Source organism: Eretmochelys imbricata, chromosome 1, assembly GCF_965152235.1.
Source record: "Eretmochelys imbricata isolate rEreImb1 chromosome 1, rEreImb1.hap1, whole genome shotgun sequence".
Taxonomy (NCBI): Eukaryota; Metazoa; Chordata; order Testudines; family Cheloniidae; genus Eretmochelys; species Eretmochelys imbricata.
In genome coordinates this window covers 61,587,406-61,607,064 of record NC_135572.1, presented here as the reverse complement: position 1 = coordinate 61,607,064, position 19,659 = coordinate 61,587,406, and the positions used below count along the sequence as shown (strand labels likewise).

At 42.1% G+C, this 19,659-nt stretch overlaps 1 protein-coding gene across 2 annotated transcripts in view; it reads left to right on the top strand.

Annotated features, from left to right (window-relative positions):
- SLC25A30 (solute carrier family 25 member 30) overlaps positions 1-16,708 on the top strand; it is a 29,379-nt gene extending 12,671 nt beyond the window's left edge. The window contains exons 7-12 of one of the 2 annotated variants that reach the window (XM_077811663.1): positions 955-1,079; positions 1,683-1,821; positions 6,548-6,628; positions 7,631-8,048; positions 14,222-15,482; positions 16,056-16,708. In XM_077811663.1, coding sequence (XP_077667789.1) covers positions 955-1,079; positions 1,683-1,821; positions 6,548-6,628; positions 7,631-7,672 — 387 coding nt within the window. In that variant the 3' untranslated portion in view covers positions 7,673-8,048; positions 14,222-15,482; positions 16,056-16,708. Of the gene's footprint in view, positions 1-954; positions 1,080-1,682; positions 1,822-3,480; positions 3,543-6,547; positions 6,629-7,630; positions 8,049-14,221; positions 15,483-16,055 lie in introns of those variants that run through there. The other variant, XM_077811671.1, reaches the window with a different exon arrangement.
- Positions 16,709-19,659: the final 2,951 nt, after the last annotated feature.

Here is a 19,659-nt window from a genome sequence, read left to right as displayed (position 1 = left end):
GTTTCTTGTGATCCAGTGGGTTAAGGCATGTGTCTCGGAGAATGGGACCTGCGAGAATAGGATTTTATTCCAAGTTCTACCAAGCACCATGTGAACTTGAAGTAGCTACTTAAGCTGTGCACATCTTTTTCCCTTCTGCAAAATTGGAATAATTTCTGCAGTGTGGAGGAATTGGGTATTAGCCATTTAAATGGTGTGGGAAGTCCTTTGTAAAACATGTTATCTGCTGATGAAAAGCACTATGGTATTTAAAATAAACTGTACTTGGCATTAAATAATATTTAATGAACTTACCTTCTCACCTGTAACTGATTGGGGGTTTTCAAATTTTCAGTGTGGATTGTATTTTAGCATGTCATGGACTGCCTCGTAAACCATTCATGATTACAGAAAATCTCTCTGGCCGCTACTGAAATTCTGTGCATGAAAAATATTTGCACTTCCACCTGTTGACAATTAGTGGTTAGTCTTTGAAAAATGCAGTCAGTCTACTTTTGCTCTCCATTTTATCTCCCCCCCTCAATATTCTTGGTTTCTCTAAGCTGACTGTAAGATGAGCCAGCACCAGCCTGCCAGCTCTCAGCAGACTACCAGCAGCAGTCCATAGACTTCAGTTTGAGAACATCTGCTGTAGGTCATGGCTGAGATGTTGGTGGGGCAGTATGGGGAAGTTTGTATTGCTGCTGTGCTTTCTGTTCTGCAAATTAACTCCAGTCACCAGGTTGGTCCATCTGGGATCTTTTCCAAGCAGTACATTTACACACCTTTATACCATACACCACTTTATTTTTTAAAAAAACTTTATAAAGTGTATTTTCTCAGTATACAAAATTTGTTCTATGAATATTTCCTAGGTGCTTTTAATCTAAAATGTAATGGTATATGAGTTATCTTCAACCAGACATAAATGATGCCGTTTTTAAAATCTCAAACATTATACATTTGTTTTGCCAGGGGGTGTCCTTAACAGCTCAGAGAGCTGCTATTGTTGTGGGAGTGGAGCTGCCAGTCTATGATCTCACCAAGAAGCACATAATTATGTCTGGACTCATGGGAGACACTGTGTATACTCACTTCCTGTAAGTTTGAACAAGCATAAGAGTTAAGTTTAGAAAGATCTAGTTGTATGATTAAATCCCCTTTCAGAGGTTACACATTAATCTCTTAATGTTAGACTTTTCAGAGAATATAATTAGATCTCACATTTTTTTCTCACTATCAATTGAGATGTAAATATACTTCTAGTGTATTTAAATGTTTACTTGTAGTATTATTTCAAATGACATTTCATGCCATGGAAGGTAATAGTTTTTTTGTGCTATTTATGTAATTTTTGACCTGTGTAGACATTTTTATGGTTCAAAATACCTAAATTAGGTATGTATATAAAGGCTGAAACTAAAATGTGTTTACTACTTTGAAAATAAAGGGATGGATTTTTAAAGTGTGAAACGTCTTCCTGATTGTTACTCTGTGTGTGTGTGTGTATAACAAGTCTTAGCTTGATATATATTTTTGTCAGGTAAAACTAACTGAAAAAGTAGTTTATTGATAAAAATGCAAACACAACTTTAAAATGTCTATGCTATAGCTAAAATTTTCCATAAGGGAGGGAAAGTTTCTGTATACTTCTAAGTTGGTGGTAGTAGGTCATATTTTTATAATGGTTTATCTTTCATTAGCTCAAGCTTCACCTGTGGATTAGCTGGAGCACTTGCATCAAATCCAGTTGATGTTGTGAGGACACGGATGATGAATCAGAGAAAATTTCGAGATGGAACACATTCAGGGTACAAGGGTACTTTGGATTGCTTATTACAAGTAAGTACAAAGTGTATAGCAACTAGTGGTAACTTTTATACAATCTTGTGATATCAGACATGAATTAGAGGGTTTTCTGCATTGTAGGTAGACAGTGTTCTAGGTAGAATGTAGAATCTAGGTAGGTGTTCTAGAAAGCCACTTCTGTGGTTTAGGACTTGTAGAGAGAACTCTGGAAATAATACATTTTAACTTTTGAACTTGCTGTGCCATGTGCATCTTTCAAAAATTTGGACTCAAATCCTGCCCCATCTCTCCCACCTTCTGCTATGTAAAATCTGTTCTCAGTGTTGATGAAATGGAAATAGGTCTGCTTGCAACATGGAGGAACATATATGCATTCATTCCTGCTGGTATTTAGGTCAGGTATACTAACAGGGAATTCTTCTGATGTGAGCACACTTTTTAAAAAGGTACTGAATAACTTATGAAAATATTTATTGAAATATTGGGACAAGGAGAAAGGAGAATATTTCAAATCCCTGAATATAGGGACCTACCAAGGTTGACAGTTCTTTATAGCTTGCATTTGCAGTTGGGATGAAGAGGTGTAGTATCGCCAGAAATCAATCAGTTAAAAAAAAAAAAGATTTCTCACTTTTCACAGTTCTTGCTTCTACTTCCTGCTTGAAGGCAGGGGACAGGAGAATTATAGCCAGAGCAGACAGGAAGTGGTTTGTTGTATCCTAGGTTTTGACTGGCTGTGCCAAAAACAATGACTTCCCCTAGAAGGAGTCAAGTTAGATTATTTGGAGGGAGTGAGCCTGGATTGTACTGACTGGGAGACGGGGCTCCAAAAGAGAAGTGGGTAGGAAACAAACAGCAACTTTTTGAAAGGGTTATGGGAAACAAAGTTAAACATCCTGTTCCTGAGTATTTGTAAGTGTAATTGGAAGCTGCTTCCAAGGAGACAGTCACCCAAAGGCTCTTACCAGGACATAATGAACTCCATTCCTCTTTTAGGTGGAGGCATTTGTGTAGTACCTTTTGCTGTTACCAGCTGCATCTTGCGTTAATGGGTACTAAGCCCTGGTCTATGCTTAAGTTAGTTCGATGTAGCTTCACACCTCTGAGTGCCGTACCTATGCCAACCTAACTCCTGGTATAGATGTGGCTAGGCAGATAGAAGAAAGCTTCTGTAGACCTAGCTACTGTTGCATGGGGAGATAGAAGCAGTTTTTCTGTCACTGTAGATAATGTGTCGCTCTAGAAATTTCTATGCTACAGGTGCTGTAGTCTATGGCTTAGACTGGCAGTTTCCCCCTGTGGTGGCTACTGTATTGTCTCCACCCACTTTTCAGCAGTGTTCACTAACCTGTTGATCACGATTGACTGGTTGATCCTGGAGCCTCTGCCAGTTGATCACCTGGCACCCCTCACTCCTGCACCCCAACCCCCCGTCCCAGGCTCAGCCCAGAGTCCCCTCCCACACTCCAAATCCCTTGGCCCCAGCCTAGAGCCCGCCCCCCTTCCCAGCCCAGTGAAAGTGAGTGAGGGTGGGGAAGAGCGAGCGATGGAGAGAGTGGGGAATGGAGTGGGCAGGGCAGGGCCTTGGGGAAGGGGTGGGATAGATCCTCAGTGGATCTTAAATTCAAAAAGTGATCTTATGTGTAAAAAGATTGTAGACCACTGTCTTATAGGGGAACATATCTAACACAGGGCCACCTGCTGGTGAAGGAGGGAAACGGTACCAGAAGAAGCTGCTAGGGCCAGTAGGAAAGACTGATTTTGGTGATTGGTGTCTAAAGGTGCTGAATGCTGTTTTGCTGTAAGTGGATTACGGGTCATTACCTCCTGCAAGGTCTTTTGGGGAGGCTGTCTTGGAAACTAACATGAATTAAATACAACCTGGCCATTTGTTTCAGTTGCAGGTTTTTAAGTAACTCCCACCTGTGCCTAAATCACTGTTCAACATATTCGTAATTGATCTGGAAAAAGGGGTAAACAGTGAGGTGGCAAAATTTGCAGATAATATAAAATTACTCAAGATAGTTAAGTCTAAAGCTGACTGAGAAGAGAATTACAAACAGATCTCACTAAATTCAGTGACTGGGAAACAAAATGGCAGAAATAATTCAATGTTGATAACTGCAAAGTAATACACACTGAAAAAAAAATCCCAATTGTGCATACACAATGATGCACATTAAATTAGCTGTTAACCACTCAAGGAAGAGATCTTGGAGTCGTCATGGATAGTTCCCTGAAAACACTGGCTTAATATACAGCAGAGGTCAAAAAAGCTAACAATGTTAGGAACTTTTAAGAAAGATAAGATGACAGAAAATATCCAGGTTTCAGAGTAACAGCTGTGTTAGTCTGTATTCGCAAAAAGAAAAGGAGTACTTGTGGCACCTTAGAGATTAACCAATTTATTTGAGCATAAGCTTTCGTGAGCTACAGCTCACTTCATCGGATGCATACTGTGGAAAGTTTAGAAGATCTTATTATATACACAGAGACCATGAAACAATACCTCCTCCCACCCCACTCTCCTGCTGGTAATAGCTTATCTAAAGTGATCACTCTCCTTACAATGTGTATGATGATCAAGTTGGGCCATTTCCAGCACAAATCCAGGTTTTTTCAATATCCAGAATGCCACTATATAAATGCATGGTGTGCCCACGCTGAATATTACATACAGCTCTGGTTGTTACTTCAAAAAAGATTCCTTTTGTCACACCTTTTCCAATTCTAATGTAATAAAAATAATTAGGAGTATGGAACAGCTTCCATACAAGGAGACATTAAAAAGATTGGGACTGCTCAGCTTAAAAGAGAGACAACTAAGGGGGATATGATAGCGGTCTAAAATCATGAATGATATGGGGAAAGTGAATAGGGAAGTGTGATTTACTCCTTCACATAATACAAAAACTAGGGGTCTTCCAATGAAATTCATGGGCAGCAGGATTAAAACAAATATAAGTACTTCACACAATGCACAGTCAACCTGTGGAACTCATTGCCAGAGGATGTTGTGAAGGCTAAAAGTAAAACAGGTTCAAAAGAATTTGATAAGGTCACTGAGGGTAGGTCCATCAATGGCTATTAGCCGAGATGATCAGGGATGTAACCACATACGCTGGGTGTCCCTAAACCTGCAACTGCCAGAGCCTGGGACTGGACTACAGGCAGGATCATTTAAGATTGCCCTGTTGTCTTCATTCCCTCTGAAAAGAGTCTACCACTGGCCATAGTCAGAGACAGGTTGCTGGGTTGTATGGGCCATTGGTCTGACCCAATATGGCTGTTTTTAGGGTCTGGTGTCTTGTCATTAAATGTTGCTTTGTGTTTTAAAATATGTTTGTAAAGGTTCATGCTAAAAAAAACCCAACAGCTTTTTGTAGCCCAAATAGCAACAGGAAACATGGGTATGTCTCTGCTGCAAATTAAGGGGCAAGTAGTGTTGGTATGCCTGCCTATGCTACAGCTTTAATTTAGTACTGGTAACAGTGGCAATGAAGACATGGTAGCATGGACCTTGGTTTGGGCTAGCTGCTGGAATACATACCTAGGATCCCCAGTTGGCTTGTGTTGGGATGGCTAGCACATGCTGTCACATGCTGTTACCCTCACTAGCTAAATCAAAGCCAGAGTGGGTTCGCCTAGCCCTGCTACAATTATTCCTTAATTTGTGGTGTGGACATACCCTTTGTGTCATAGATTTCAGGTGTGGGTTTCCTAGTCTTCAGTCTTCACTGAAGAAGTTTAAACAGAGCAAGGTGTGGAATGGGGAATTAACTTGCTATTTGGGTTCACAATGCCGCATGGGAAGTTAAATCTCCCTCCAGAAACTTTGCAATGCAAGCTGTTTCAAAAATATACTAATCTTTCCCCATAATGCATAAAACCTAATATTGTTCTTTGTATGTAGTGGATGACTGGGAAGGGGAAATTGTGGGCCCAATGTAAATGAAAGATCCCTTTTTAAAATAACACTACATAAAATTATCTTTGAAAATGAAAATTATTTCTTCAAAAAGACTCTAGTTATTGCCTGTAGTCGCATATGACTTGCTCTGTTTGAGTCTTAATTAAAGTTATATGTTAAATGTTTCTTGTGAGAGCAGCTGAAACTTTTCAAACTTCAAAAATGTGGGGAAATGTTTTCAAAAAACAATCGCAAACTTACCCTTTTTGACTAGGTCTGATTCTTAATATTATGTCTGATATTTCATGCTCCTTTACTGGACAAAAATAACCCCCTTACTGGGCTTAAATTTAGTTTTTAATATGTCTTTTCTAGTACAGTTAAATTAGTTCTGTAATGTTGCTGTCAATGTGGATTATTTAATTTAAATATATGCTCTATATTTAAATTAAATAATCCACATTGTTATGGTTAAAGTAAGATCTTAATTTACTCAGTCTGGTGTTGAAAACTCCTGCTGTCCTATTGCTGATTCCACAAGAATGTCACTGATCAGCAGGTTTAAGTGCCAAACTTCCCCTAAAAGGTTTTATCAAGGTAGTCACGACTCTTGTCTTTGCCCAAAACTGGATGGGCAGTAATTCTGCAACATTCCCAGTCTGAGTTGCTATGAGACAAGAGACGATTACTGTGAATTGAACCAAATGTCTTCCTCCTGAGGTAGCACAGAGCACCTTGTAATTGCATTCATTATGTAAAGTATTAGCTGTTCTTTGGATATAATCTTTCAATGAAAGTTTTGTTTTACTCTTTTCTCATTCATATGCGTTTTTAAAATATTTATTTCAGACCTGGAGGTATGAAGGCTTTTTTGCTTTATATAAAGGATTCTGGCCAAACTGGTTGAGACTCGGTCCTTGGAATATTATCGTATCCTCTTCAGAAGTATTTGGAAATATTTATTAAACTTTTTTGTGAAGAGCAGTAGGCATTGAGTAGAGAGACAATTGACTAGTGAATTGTGCTTCATATAAAACATTTGGTGTAACTTGTCAGTATAAAAGTAAATTTATTTTCCATCTCTTTATAAATGGAGTACTATGGCACCTATTAATAGTCCCTAAGATTTATATAAAGCTGAACCTCTAAATATAATCTTTTTCAAAACATTTTTTCCTTTAGCTCTCAGTTCACTATTATGTCAACTAAACTGACATCTAAAAACATGCAAATGGTAATCAGGTCAATTAGCAGTTTGGGTGGAGGAGGGTGGGTGGGTAGGTTTCTGTTTGAAACTATTTCCTGCATTAATAAAACTGTTTGTAGATGGTCACAAGATCTTTTCACACACCAATTTTTACCTTATTATACAACTTGTACAGTAGACCATTTGGCATATGTTTATCCTTAAGTTCATTGTTTTGTGAGAAGATGAGGCACAGCTGTAATATTCCTTTCTCTCTTCCCACAAACAAGAATCTACACAGCTTCAGAGTTTCACCCACTAAGAAGATAGGAGTCAAAAAGGCTGTGGGTTCCTCTCCTATTGTGGCCTCTCTGACCTTTCCCCAATTCTAACTTTCATGTTTAAGGTGTTTGGGATAGAACTTGGGGAAGAATTAGGCTGCACTAGGAGGATCCTGTTGGTGAGAGTAACATGCACTGAAACAAGTTTTCCCATTAGCAGTTTGCTACAATATTGCCTAGAGTTCTCTGTGCCCTGGACTATAGGGAACATTATAGCAACTGCTGGAGAGGAGTGACTTGTTTTGTGGTGGACTGGTGGTTGTGTTAGGAGGCATTTAATGGGAGACCAAAGTTTCACAGGGCTGCAGTCAGTAGTTAAGTGAATGCAGTAGGAATTACGCATCACAAGTGTGTTAAATAAAAAATGCAAATATCTGCAATTGTTTTCCTTGACTAATTGCACAGTTCTTTTTGACATACGAACAGCTGAAGAAACTGGATTTCTGAAAGATGCAAGATTGTGTAATAAATCAGTAGACTGTGCTGACATGGTATTTGAACTCAGGGCATCTTTTTAAAAATGCTCCTTAGTGTTTTCTCATCAGAGCATAGGACTTGCTGGCAAAAAGCAGGAGGACTATCAGAAGAACATTGTAAATCGAGACCATACATAAAATGATCTCAGAACTGTGGATGCTTAACTGATGTGCCAAATGCTATGCACCAATTATTGAAATGGAACCGAAAGTTGGCAATACTCCTATCAACTGTTTAAATGCTGTTGGACATAATGTATGGTACAACTCCAGAGGTTTTTCTGCTGAAATGTTTTACTTCTGGATGAAATCTTAATAGGAAAAGAGCTACATCTGTTTGTCCAGAGGTAAGTAGGTAATGGAAGAGCCTCACTCTTTTGTCCATACTGATGAAACTTGATGTATTAATGTGGTCATAAATAGTTGATTAAGCTTCTGAAATTTTTGATGTCTTGGAGTTCAAGTGCAGGACATTGAAAATTTTATTCCAAGTGACTCCAGGACTTTGTAAAAATACTTGTTAAATGAACTTCTGGATTCAGAGCACATTTCTGTTGCCGTCTATCATTTAAATGTATATGTAACTTACGTTGAGAGCAATGACGCTTCAGTGACATGACTTGTTGTTGTCACCATTTTCCATGTTTGAGAAAGGTCTGGCATTTTTTAAGATACCTTATTCTTGGTCTTCAATAGAAGGGATTCTAACAGGTTTTATCAAGAAATTAATATCTATAGACTTCAAAAAAAGTAGTAAAAATAGAGCATTCACTCTCCCATCTGCCTCCTGTGAAAGAGGGACTTAATTTTTCAATACTTGTTTGAGTCTTATGAAGAGGAACTGCTTTAAGCAGTTAGTGGCTGTCACACATCACCTGAAAGATGCATGCCACACATTGAGGCAGTTGAATGACTGAAAGCTCAAGAAATGCAGATGCTTACATACAGAGAGCATACATCCAAAAGAGGCAGTCTAATGTATTGCTACTTTCCTAAACAAGAATTAGAGAATTGTGCTCATCAGTGCTGATGCTTTCATTCAGCAAAATGAGTTCAGCTGAAGTTACTTTAATAGAACTTCTTTTAAGAGCAGTGTGAGTTGACTTCTTTGTAGGTTCTACTTTTCCTTTGACTTGTGCAGGAAAACTTTCTGCCATAAACTAAAGAAAATTAGTATCAGGGTTACTGTATGAATGCAGTTTATTCAGTTACAAAAGCATGGGAGCGAGTGAAGTGAATGCCTATTCTGGATCCATTGCGGCTTGCAGTGTAGGATTAAGTGTACAGTTGTGGTCTATGGAGATTTCATCTTGAAACATTCATTACAATATCTGCATAGGCATACGTTGCACTTAAAGCAATTCATGTTCTAGTGTGGATTTCACTCTTAATATTTCAGTGTTTAAATGGTTGGTTTCAAGATGCACAAAGTAGGTATTTTTTAAATGCACAAGGCACTTTTCTGAAAATACCAAGTGTTAAGGTAAAAGCATTACTTTTCAAAGTGTTCGAATGTTTTAAGGTAAAAATTATGATGCATAGTTATGCTCGTTTGTGCTGTCTGTATTACTGCAATTAAACTTTTGTGTAGACATCTTTGCAAAATATTTTTTGTACAGAATGTAAAACAAAATTAAGGATATATCATTTAAACTTTTTAGAACTTAAACACTTTTTAGAATGAATAAAATGCATTGTTGCTAAGTTGAGGTACATTTGCTTACAAATGGAACCTAGGGATGGTTCTGAGGCATTTGGTTAGAGTGTACTTAGAATAGTCAGTAAGAGAATATTCCGCTGGTACTGCAAACTGTATGTTGTAATTCATCATTTAGCTACATTAAAATAGAGTTCCTGTAACTAATAATGTATATTTCAGTCACACAGTGTCAATAGGTTAATAAAAAGAAAAGGAGTACTTGTGGCACCTTAGAGACTAACCAATTTATTTGAGCATGAGCTTTCGTGAGCTGAGCATGAGCTTTCGTGAGCTACAGCTCACGAAAGCTCATGCTCAAATAAATTGGTTAGTCTCTAAGGTGCCACAAGTACTCCTTTTCTTTTTGCGAATACAGGCTAACACGGCTGTTACTCTGAAATAGGTTAATAGTAACAGAAATCAGGTGGGAAGTCTGACAAGCTAATTCACTTCCAGTTTGACAGGCTTGCAATTGCAGACCCAAGGGCTCCATGATAGAAAGGTCAGACAGTCCTTTGCATGTTCGGTACCCCCCGCTGCTTAACACCAGAATCTTTGATCCCAATTGGAATGCCTTTGTTTGCAAAGGATTGCTGTGGGTAAAATGGACATCCTGACAGTAACTACAAGTGTTTAGAAGTCCTCACAGTTCTCACTGTCCCTCTTGTGCTGCCCTGATATGAGGGAAGAATTAGTGATTCCCAACCTTTTCCAAACCATGAGTCCACATTATAACAGAAAAGTCTTGGGACTCCATTCCCATCTAACTATAAAGAAAAGGAACCGTGTTTGCAATTTCCTGGAGAGAAGCCATGCCACAGATACTTAAAACACTGGCCTACAATCCTAAATGGCATGAAGGCATCAAAATAGCCTTGCCCAGCAGTGCCAGGGCTCTTAAACAACTTTTCTTAAGGAAAAGTCTGGGGGGGAAGAAAGACATTTTAAGATAAGTTAAATGTTTGAAATTATAAGTTGTAATTGTACTTTCATCTACACGTTAGTATTAATAGTATGAGCCTCTTGCAGAAATGTTCTATATTTTTCAGGTATGACTGAATTTTCATTGCTGCTTGATATGCAGAATAGGCAGGTTACCCCAATCCACTGTACCAAAAAGTTGAGTTTGTGGGTAATGTATATGCAAGTATATTGTCTCATTTGCAGTAATGTGCACCACCTGTCAAATGACATTACTAACCTTTCATGCTGCAACTTATCACATTGAAAGGGATATGCAAATATTCAGAAAATCACCAAAGCAATTATCTTTATTGTGCCAAAAATATTGACTTATAGAATTGCATCACTTTGTTTTCATATTAGATCATATCAGTGTGTTCTGAAATATTGAATGTATGTTTCATTCAGCCCAGTTTGTTACTGCTGCTCATAGATTTATTGTGCTAGTGAAGTTATTTATTCATATGGAATGTTACAGGGAAACGGAATGTTTTTATGCTTTGTGTTCACATGCCTTATCTGCATGGGAGAAGTCTTATTTCAGTATAAGAAAACATTCTCCCCACAAATGTAAAGATGCTTTGGCCTTTGGGGATCTAAAATAAATTTTTAACTAAACTCACTCAACTTGGTTTTCCCATTTCGACAATGCTTATTGCCTAATTAACAATCAAGACTGTTTGTAATTCCTCTTCACCCCTGGATCTAAGTAAAACATTGTGTATTTAATTCTACCAACTTACTAATATCGTGAAAGTTTAACCATTTTTTGTCTGAGTTTTTAAAATGCCCTAACTCTGCTTGAAGTAGGGAGATGCTGCTGTACTGGCTGGGACAGAAGAAAGAAAGAAGGCAGGCATGTAGGCACCAAAATACCTTTAAAAAGATGGACTTTAGTATCCCCCCTCCTCTGCTGGGAGACTCCAGTAGCTGAAGGAAAATGCCATCCTTCTGTCTCCTTCCTCCCGTATTTTGGAGATGCTGGGAGGACTACAAACTTGCTGCAGATTTTGAAGGGAGCAGAGACCTACCAATTAGGGTAGTAGAGAAAGGGGATGTGACCTAAGGATGGCTGTCAGTTCTGAAGCAGTAAGAGCAGCCTATTCTTGGAAGACAGCCTATTCGTGAAGCTCTAGAACTGCCCTGAGCTGGCATTTCTTCAGTAGGGGGAAGAAAGGAATGTCCTGTGCTAAGGCAGTGGTTTTCAAACTGCAGGTCGTGACCCAGTACTGGGTTGAGGAATGTAAGGCACTGGGTTGCAGTGGCTCCGGTCAGCACCACCAACCGTCTGTTAAAAGTCCCGTCGGTGGTGATACCCAACTAAGGCAGGCTAATCCCTACCTGTTTTGACACTGTGCTGTACTCCAGAAGTGGCCAGCAGCAGGTCTGGCTCCTAGGTGGGGCGGCCACGGGCCTCAGCATGCTGCCCCAGCCCTGAGCACTGGCTCCGCACTCACATTGGCCTCACTCCCAGCCAATGGGAGCTTGGGGGGGTGGGTGGTGGTGGTGCCTGTAGGTAAGAGCTGTGTGGAGCTGCTTGCGTGCCTCCGCCTTGGAGCCGGACCTGCTGCTGGCTGCTTCTGGTGCACAATGTGGTGCATGGTGCCAGGACAGGCAGGAAGCCTGCCTTAGCACCCCCGCTGAGCTGCTGACCGGGAGCCACCCGAGGTAATCCCACACCCCAACACTGTGCCTCACTCCCTTGCCCCAGCCCTGAGCCCCCCCAAACCTGGAGCCCTTTTTGGCACCCCAAATCCCTAGCCCTACCACAGAGCTTGCACCCCCAGCACAGACACCCTCCTGCATCCAGCCCAGAGCCCTCTCCCACACCTTGAGCCCTGCACCCCAACCCTCTGCCCCAGCCCTGAGCCCTTCCCATGCTCCAAAACCCTCATCCTCAGCAATGTTGGGTCACAGGCATCAACGATTTTCTTCAACTGGGTTGCCAGAAAAAAAGTTTGAAAAACACTGCCCTAATGCCAGTTATTTGGGATGTTTATAATTTGGGCTATCAAAGATAAAGTTGGAGCAGGTGGGCACAACCAAAGTTAGGGACTAGTGGCAACTTGCATTGTGCTTGTGAGGGACTCAGGCTGTAATAAAATACTTCAGCCAGCATCTGTCTGAAATAGTACCTTTAAGCACCTAGAGGTCAGGCACAATCAGACCATGTTATGTAGCAATGTTGATTCTACCATGAATTTTTCACCTCCACACAGCTGTGGCTTACAGTGGAGTGTAAAATGTAGCAATTTTTGGACCATTTTTGAAGATGAGGGATTTTTGCCACACTCCTTGGGCACTGTCCAAGCAACCCGCCCCAGAACCTCATTTCCATTGTATATTCCAAAGAAGTATCTCCTTCAGACAGCCAACGCTTCTGGAAAAAAGAAAAGGAGTACTTGTGGCACCTTAGAGACTAACCAATTTATTTGAGCATGAGCTTTCGTGAGCTACAGCTCACTTCATCAGATGCATACCGTGGAAACTGTAGCTCACGAAAGCTCATGCTCAAATAAATTGGTTAGTCTCTAAGGTGCCACAAGTACTCCTTTTCTTTTTGCGAATACAGACTAACACGGCTGTTACTCTGAAACCAACGCTTCTGGTTCCTGTCACTCCCTGGCTGCAAACTAAACTTGAGCTATCATTCCCTAAACCTTTGCTGCTTGGTTCCATGGAACAGTGTAGGAGGAAGTATGCACTGTAATCAGACTAACCTTATCTTGTAGGGAAAACTAGAGAGCAAGATGCAGGACAGGAAGGGCAAAAAACAATATAGCGTGCCTAGCTGCAGCAAATGGTAAATGCCATAGCAAAAATGCCAAATTTGTGTATTAGAAAAGTCCAACTCTAACTGTGGAATCAGAGTGCAGACCCTTTTAAGGTCGATAATATAGTTTGACCTCACTTGTTTTCAAGTTCTTTCCAGGCTCTGGCAGGCACCACTGCATCAGTTTGTACTGTGGTTACATTTTCAAGGTTATCTCTGTACTTACAAGGGCTAGAAACATTTCTTTTTTGAGAGAGAACTCCGAGTACAACTCCATACCAAGGAGTCAATTCTGCAGGATATTCCATAATAGAAGTAGATAAAGCCTGAGTATAGTGTGATTTATTATAAATAATTAGTATAAAGAAAGTCTCTTGAGTTTTCAATCTGGATTAAACATGATCACAGCACCAGAACACAAAGCATTTAGGAATGTTTAGATACTTAATCATTTTGATATATATTACTTAAAGATGAAATTTAAAGTATAATTTGTTTACTAAAACAGTACTAACCATGCCTTTTGATATCAAGATCTTACATTTATAGTTAGCTGTAGTTATAATTGCCATTAAACTGAAGTGTTACATAGCTTTTTGTACTGATTGTAGTAGTCTGTGCAGGTGTAACCTTTGGGTGGGCTATCATTCACGTTATAGCCCTTCTCCAGTGTCTTTTAAAAAAAACCCCAACTTCCACAGAAAATAGCTGGAGACCTAAAGTTCAGTCTCTAAGGATTTTCAGCAGGAATTGCACTGGGTCAACCTCCCCACATTCAAGTTCCAAAAGGAACTAAAGAAATGAATTTAATTAAATAACTTTATAAAATCTTCTGATAAAGAAACAAATCTAATGTTTACAGAATGACATGGCTGTTTTATAATCCACAGCCATTACCTTCAGTTATACAGAAACATAAATAAAGAAAACAAATTAAGATCTGAAAAGTTCACTCCCCATAGAAACACAGTGAGAAGAAAGAGTTCCCAAAAGCTTAGGTTTTGTTCACCTAAATCTCAGTCTTTGATCATCAAATCTATAGTCTGTTGAGTCTAAAATAACATCTTCCTTCCACTTGCTTGTAGGAATCTTCAGTTGGAATCCATGCAGACACTTCCTCTGCTGAAATCACTACTAGCCAGTTAGCTAACTGATTAAATCTATACACTTAACTGAGTGATTGGTTAAAGAAAACCCTGCTGCAAAATACTTCAGAGTTAGGGACAACAGTCTGCTTTCTGCTTCTGGGCTCAGCTCCTCACTAGATGCCCAGACTGCTTGCCTTTATGGAGTCTGACCCCAGCAACAGGGAACGTACTGCAGCAGACCCAAAACTACCACACCCAGTTCCAGTATCTTCTGGATGTGCAGTGATTAATCTACCTATGAGGATCCTCTACACATAGCCCTGGTCTACACTAGGAGTTTAGGTCGAATTGAGCAGCGTTAAATGGATGTAAACATGCACCCGTCCACATGATGAAGCCCCCTTTTTTTTGACTTAAAGGGCCCTTAAAATTGATTTCCTTACTCCACCCCTGACAAGTGGATTAGTGGTTAAATTGGCCTTGCCGGGTTGAATTTGGGGTACTGTGGACACAATTCGACGGTATTGGCTTCCGGGAGCTATCCCAGAGTGCTCTATTGTGACCGCTCTGGACAGCACTCTCAACTCAGATGCACTGGTCAGGTAGACAGGAAAAGGCCCGCAAACTTTTGAATTTCAATTTCCTGTTTGCATGGTCACCTGCAGCTTGCCACGCTGGCCAGAGCTCATCAGCAGAGGTGACCATGATGGAGTCCCAGAATCGCAAAAGAGCTCCAGCATGGACCGAATGGGAGGTACGGGATCTGATTGCTGTATAGGGAGAGGAGTCCGTGCTATCAGAACTCCGTTCCAGTTTTCGAAATGCCAAAACATTTGTCAAAATCTCCCAGGGCATGAAGGACAGAGGCCATAACAGGGACCTGAAGCAATGCTGCGTGAAACTTAAGGAGCTGAGGCAGGCCTACCAGAAAACCGAGAGGCAAACGGCTGCTCCGGGTCAGAGCCCCAAACATGCCGCTTCTATGATGAGCTGCATGCCATTTTAGGGGGTTCAGCCACCACTACCCCAGCTGTGTTGTTTGACTCCTTCAATGGAGATGGAGGCAACACAGAAGCAGGTTTTGGGGATGAGGAAGATGATGATGATGATGAAGTCGTACATAACTTACCGCAAGCAAGCGGAGAAACCGGTTTTCGCGACAGCCAGGAACTGTTTCTCACCCTGGACCTGGAGCCAGTACCCCCCAAACCCACCCAAGGCTGCCTCCTGTACCCGCCAGGCAGAGAAGGGACCTCTGGTGAGTGTACCTTTTAAAATACTATACATGGTTTAAAAGCAAGCATGGTTAATGATTAATTTGCCCTGGCATTCGCGGCTCTCCTGGATGTACTCCCAAAGCCTTTGCAAAAGGTTTCTGGGGAGGGCAGCCTTATTTCGTCCACCATGGTAGGACACTTTACCACTCCAGGCCAGTAGCACATACTCGGGAATCATTGTAGAACAAGGCATTGCAGTGTATGTTTGCTGGCATTCAAACAACATCCGTTCTTTATCTCTGTGTTATCCTCAGGAGAGTGATATCATTCATGGTCACCTGGCTGAAATACGGTGCTTTTCTTAAGGGGACATTCAGAGGTGCCCGTTCCTGCTGGGCTGTTTGCCTATGGCTGAACAGAAATGTTCCCCGCTGTTAGCCACGGGGAGGGGTGAGTGGTTAGCCACGTGGTGGGGGGAGGCAAAATGCGACCTTGGAATGAAAACACATGTGCTGTGTATGTAATGCTAATAGCAAGATTTACCTTGAAAGAGTGTAGCCATTGTTCTAGAAAATGTCTTTTTAAATATCACTGTCCCCTTTTTTCTCCACCAGCTGCATGTGTTTCAAGGATCACAGGATCTTCTCCTTCCCAGAGGCTAGTGAAGATTAGAAGGCGAAAAAAACGCACTTGTGATGAAATGTTCTCTGAGCTCCTGCTGTCCTCCTGCTGTCCTCCCACACTGACAGAGCACAGACGAATGCGTGGAGGCAGACAATGACAGACTGCAGGAAAGCACAAAATGACTGGGAGGAGAGGTGGTGGGCTGAAGAGAGGGTTAAAACTGAAAGGTGGCAGCAGTGTGATGAGAGGAGGCAGGATTCAATCCTGAGGCTGCTAGAGGATCAAACCAATATGCTCCAGCGTATGGCTGAGTTGCAGGAAAGGCAGCAGGAGCACAGACCGCCGCTACAGCCCTTGTGTAACCAACCGCCCTCCTCCCCAAGTACCATAGCCTCCTCACCCAGATGTCCAAGAATGTGGTGGGGGGCCTCCGGCCACTCCACCCCAGAGGACTGCCCAAGCAACAGAAGGCTGGCATTCAATAAGTTTTAAAGTTTTAAACTTTTAAAGTGCTGTGTGGCCTTGTCCTTCCCTCCTCCACCACCCCTCCTGGTGCTTCTCTCCTCCACCACCCATCCTGGGCTACCTTGGTAGTTATCCCCCTATTTGTGTGATGAATAAATAAAGAATGCATGAATGTGAAGCAACAGTGACTTTATTGCCTCTGCAAGCGGTGATCGAAGGGAGGAGGTGAGGGTGATTAGCTTACAGGGAAGTAGAGTGAACCAAGGGGTGGGGGGTTTATCAAGGAGATACAAACAGAACTTTCACACCGTAGCCTGGCCAGTCATGAAACTGGTTTTCAAAGCATCTCTGATGCACACTGCGCCCTCCTGTGCTCTTCTAACTGCCCTGGTGTCTGGCTGTGTGAAACCAGCAGCCAGGCGATTTGCCTCAACCTCCCACCCTGCCATAAACATCTCCCCCTTACTCACAGATATTGTGGAGCGCACAGCAAGCAGTAATAACAGTGGGAATATTGGTTTCGCTGAGGTCTAAGCGAGTCAGTAAACTGCATCAGCGTGCTTTTAAACTTCCAACTGCACATTCTGCCACCATTCTGCACTTGCTCAGCCTGTAGTTGAACAGCTCCTGACTACTGTCCAGGCTGCCTGTGTATGGCTTTGTGAGCCATGGCATTAAGGGTTAGGCTGTGTCCCCAAGGATAACTATAGGCATTTCAGCATCCCCAACAGTTATTTTCTGGTCTGGGAATAAAGTCCCTTCCTGCAGCTTTTGAAACAGACCAGAGTTCCTGAAGATGCGAGCGTCATGTACCTTTCCCGGCCATCCCACGTTGATGTTGGTGAAACGTCCCTTGTGATCCACCAGAGCTTGCAGCACTATTGAAAAGTACCCCTTGCGGTTTATGTACTCGCCGGCTTGGTGCTCCGGTGCCAAGATAGGGATATGGGTTCCGTCTATGGCCCCACCACAGTAGGGAATCCCCTTGTAGCAAAGCCATCCACCATGACTTGCACATTTCCCAGGATCACTACCCTTGATATCAGCAGATCTTTGATTGCTTTGGCTATTTGCATCACAGCAGCCCCCACAGTAGATTTGCCCACTCCAAATTGATTCCCGACTGACCGGTAGCTGTTCGGCGTTGCAAGCTTCCACAGGGCTATTGCCACTCGCTTTTCAACTGTCAGGGCTGCTCTCATCTTGGTATTCTTGCACCTCAGAGCAGGGAAAAGCAGGTCACAAAGTTCCATGAAAGTGCCCTTACGCATGCAAAAGTTTCGCAACCACTGGGAATCGTCCCAGACCCTCAACACTATGCGGTCCCACCAGTTTGTGCTTGTTTCCCGAGCCTAGAATTGGCATTCCACCACATGAAGCTGTCCCATTTGCACCATGATGCCCACATTGCTAGGGCCTGTGCTTTGAGAGAAGTCTGTGTCCATGTCCTCATCGCTCACGTTACCGCGCTGACGTCGCCTACTCGCCCGGTATCTCTTTGCCAAGTTCTTGTCTGCATATACTGCTGGATAATGCGCGTGGTGTTTAATGTGCTCCTAATTGCCAAAGTGATCTGAGCGGGCTCCATGCTTGCCGTGGTATGGCATCTACACAGAAAAAAGGCGCGGAACGATTGTTTGCCGTTGCCCTGACGGAGGGAGGTGCGACTGATGACTTGGCTTACAGGGAATTAAAATCAACAAAGGGGGTGGCTTTGCGAGAAACTGAATGGCCCCCCAAGGATAGAACTCAAAACTGGGTTTAGCAGGCTGTTGATTTCACGGAGGGATGGAGGAGAAAATGAATACAAAACAAATCTGGTTTATTTCTTGTTTTGAACCACTTCATCTATCTTTATACATCTTGCTGGCAGCAGACTGTGCAGTACGACCGCTAGCCATCATCTCCTGGGTGCTCGGCAGAAGACGGTGCAGTACGACTAGCCATCATCTTCTGCTAGCTGGAGGTTAAAAGACAGTGCACTGCCAGTAGGACTCAATCGCCTCAAGACGAAACAAGGGAAATGACCTGGCTGAGTCACTCCCATGTTTGCCCAGGCGCCCGATTAAAAGAGCACCCAGGACTACCTCAATGACGGCTACCAGTCATACTGCACTGTCTGCTGCTAAAAGGCAATAAATTGCTGCTGTGTAGCAATGCAGTACCACATCTGCCAGCATCCAGGAGACATACGGTGACAGTTAGTTGAGCGGGCTCCATGTTTGCCGCGGTATGGCGTCTGCACAGGTAACTCAAGAAAAAAGGCGCAAAACGATTGTCTGCCCTTGCTTTCACGGAGATAGGGAGGGAACGGGGGCCTGATGATAGGTACCCAGAGCCACCCATGACAATGTTTTAGCCCCATCAGGCACTGGGATTTCTACCCAGAATTCAAATGGGCGACGGAGATTGCGGGAACTGTGGGATAGCCACCCACAGTGCAACGCTCCGGAAGTCGACTCTAGCCTTGGTACTGCGGAAGCACTCCGCTGAGTTAATGCGCTTAGAGCATTTGTGTGGGGACACACACAATCAACTGTATAAAAACGTTTTCTACAAAACTGACTTCTATAAATTCGACCTAATTTTGTAGTGTAGACATACCCATAGAAATGAACCTCACCCTGTATGCAAAAAGAAAAGGAGTACTTGTGGCACCTTAGAGATTTAACAAATTTATTTGAAGCTTTTGTGAGCTACAGCTCATTTCATCGGATGCATTCAGTGGAAATTTCCATTGAATGTATCCGATGACACTGAATGCATCCGATGAAGTGAGCTGTAGCTCACGAAAGGTTATGCTCAAATAAATTTGTTAGGCTCTAAGGTGCCGCAAGTACTCCTTTTTGCGAATACAGACTAACACGGCTGCTACTCTGAACCCTGTATGCATTCATGTACATCTGCAGATCAACAAAAAGTATAGTCTGGCTATGCAATCCTTTTGGAAATGAAATAAGATTGTGAATTTCTTGGGCTTCTGGGAAAATATTCAGATTTAATAAAAAAAACTGACACAGACACAGCTCACTTCTACCTCCCCACCAATGGGTCTCTTAAAGAGATATCTCCCTATTAGGCACATGGGTTACACAGGCTTTTCAGAAAGGCCAAATTAATCAACTGAAT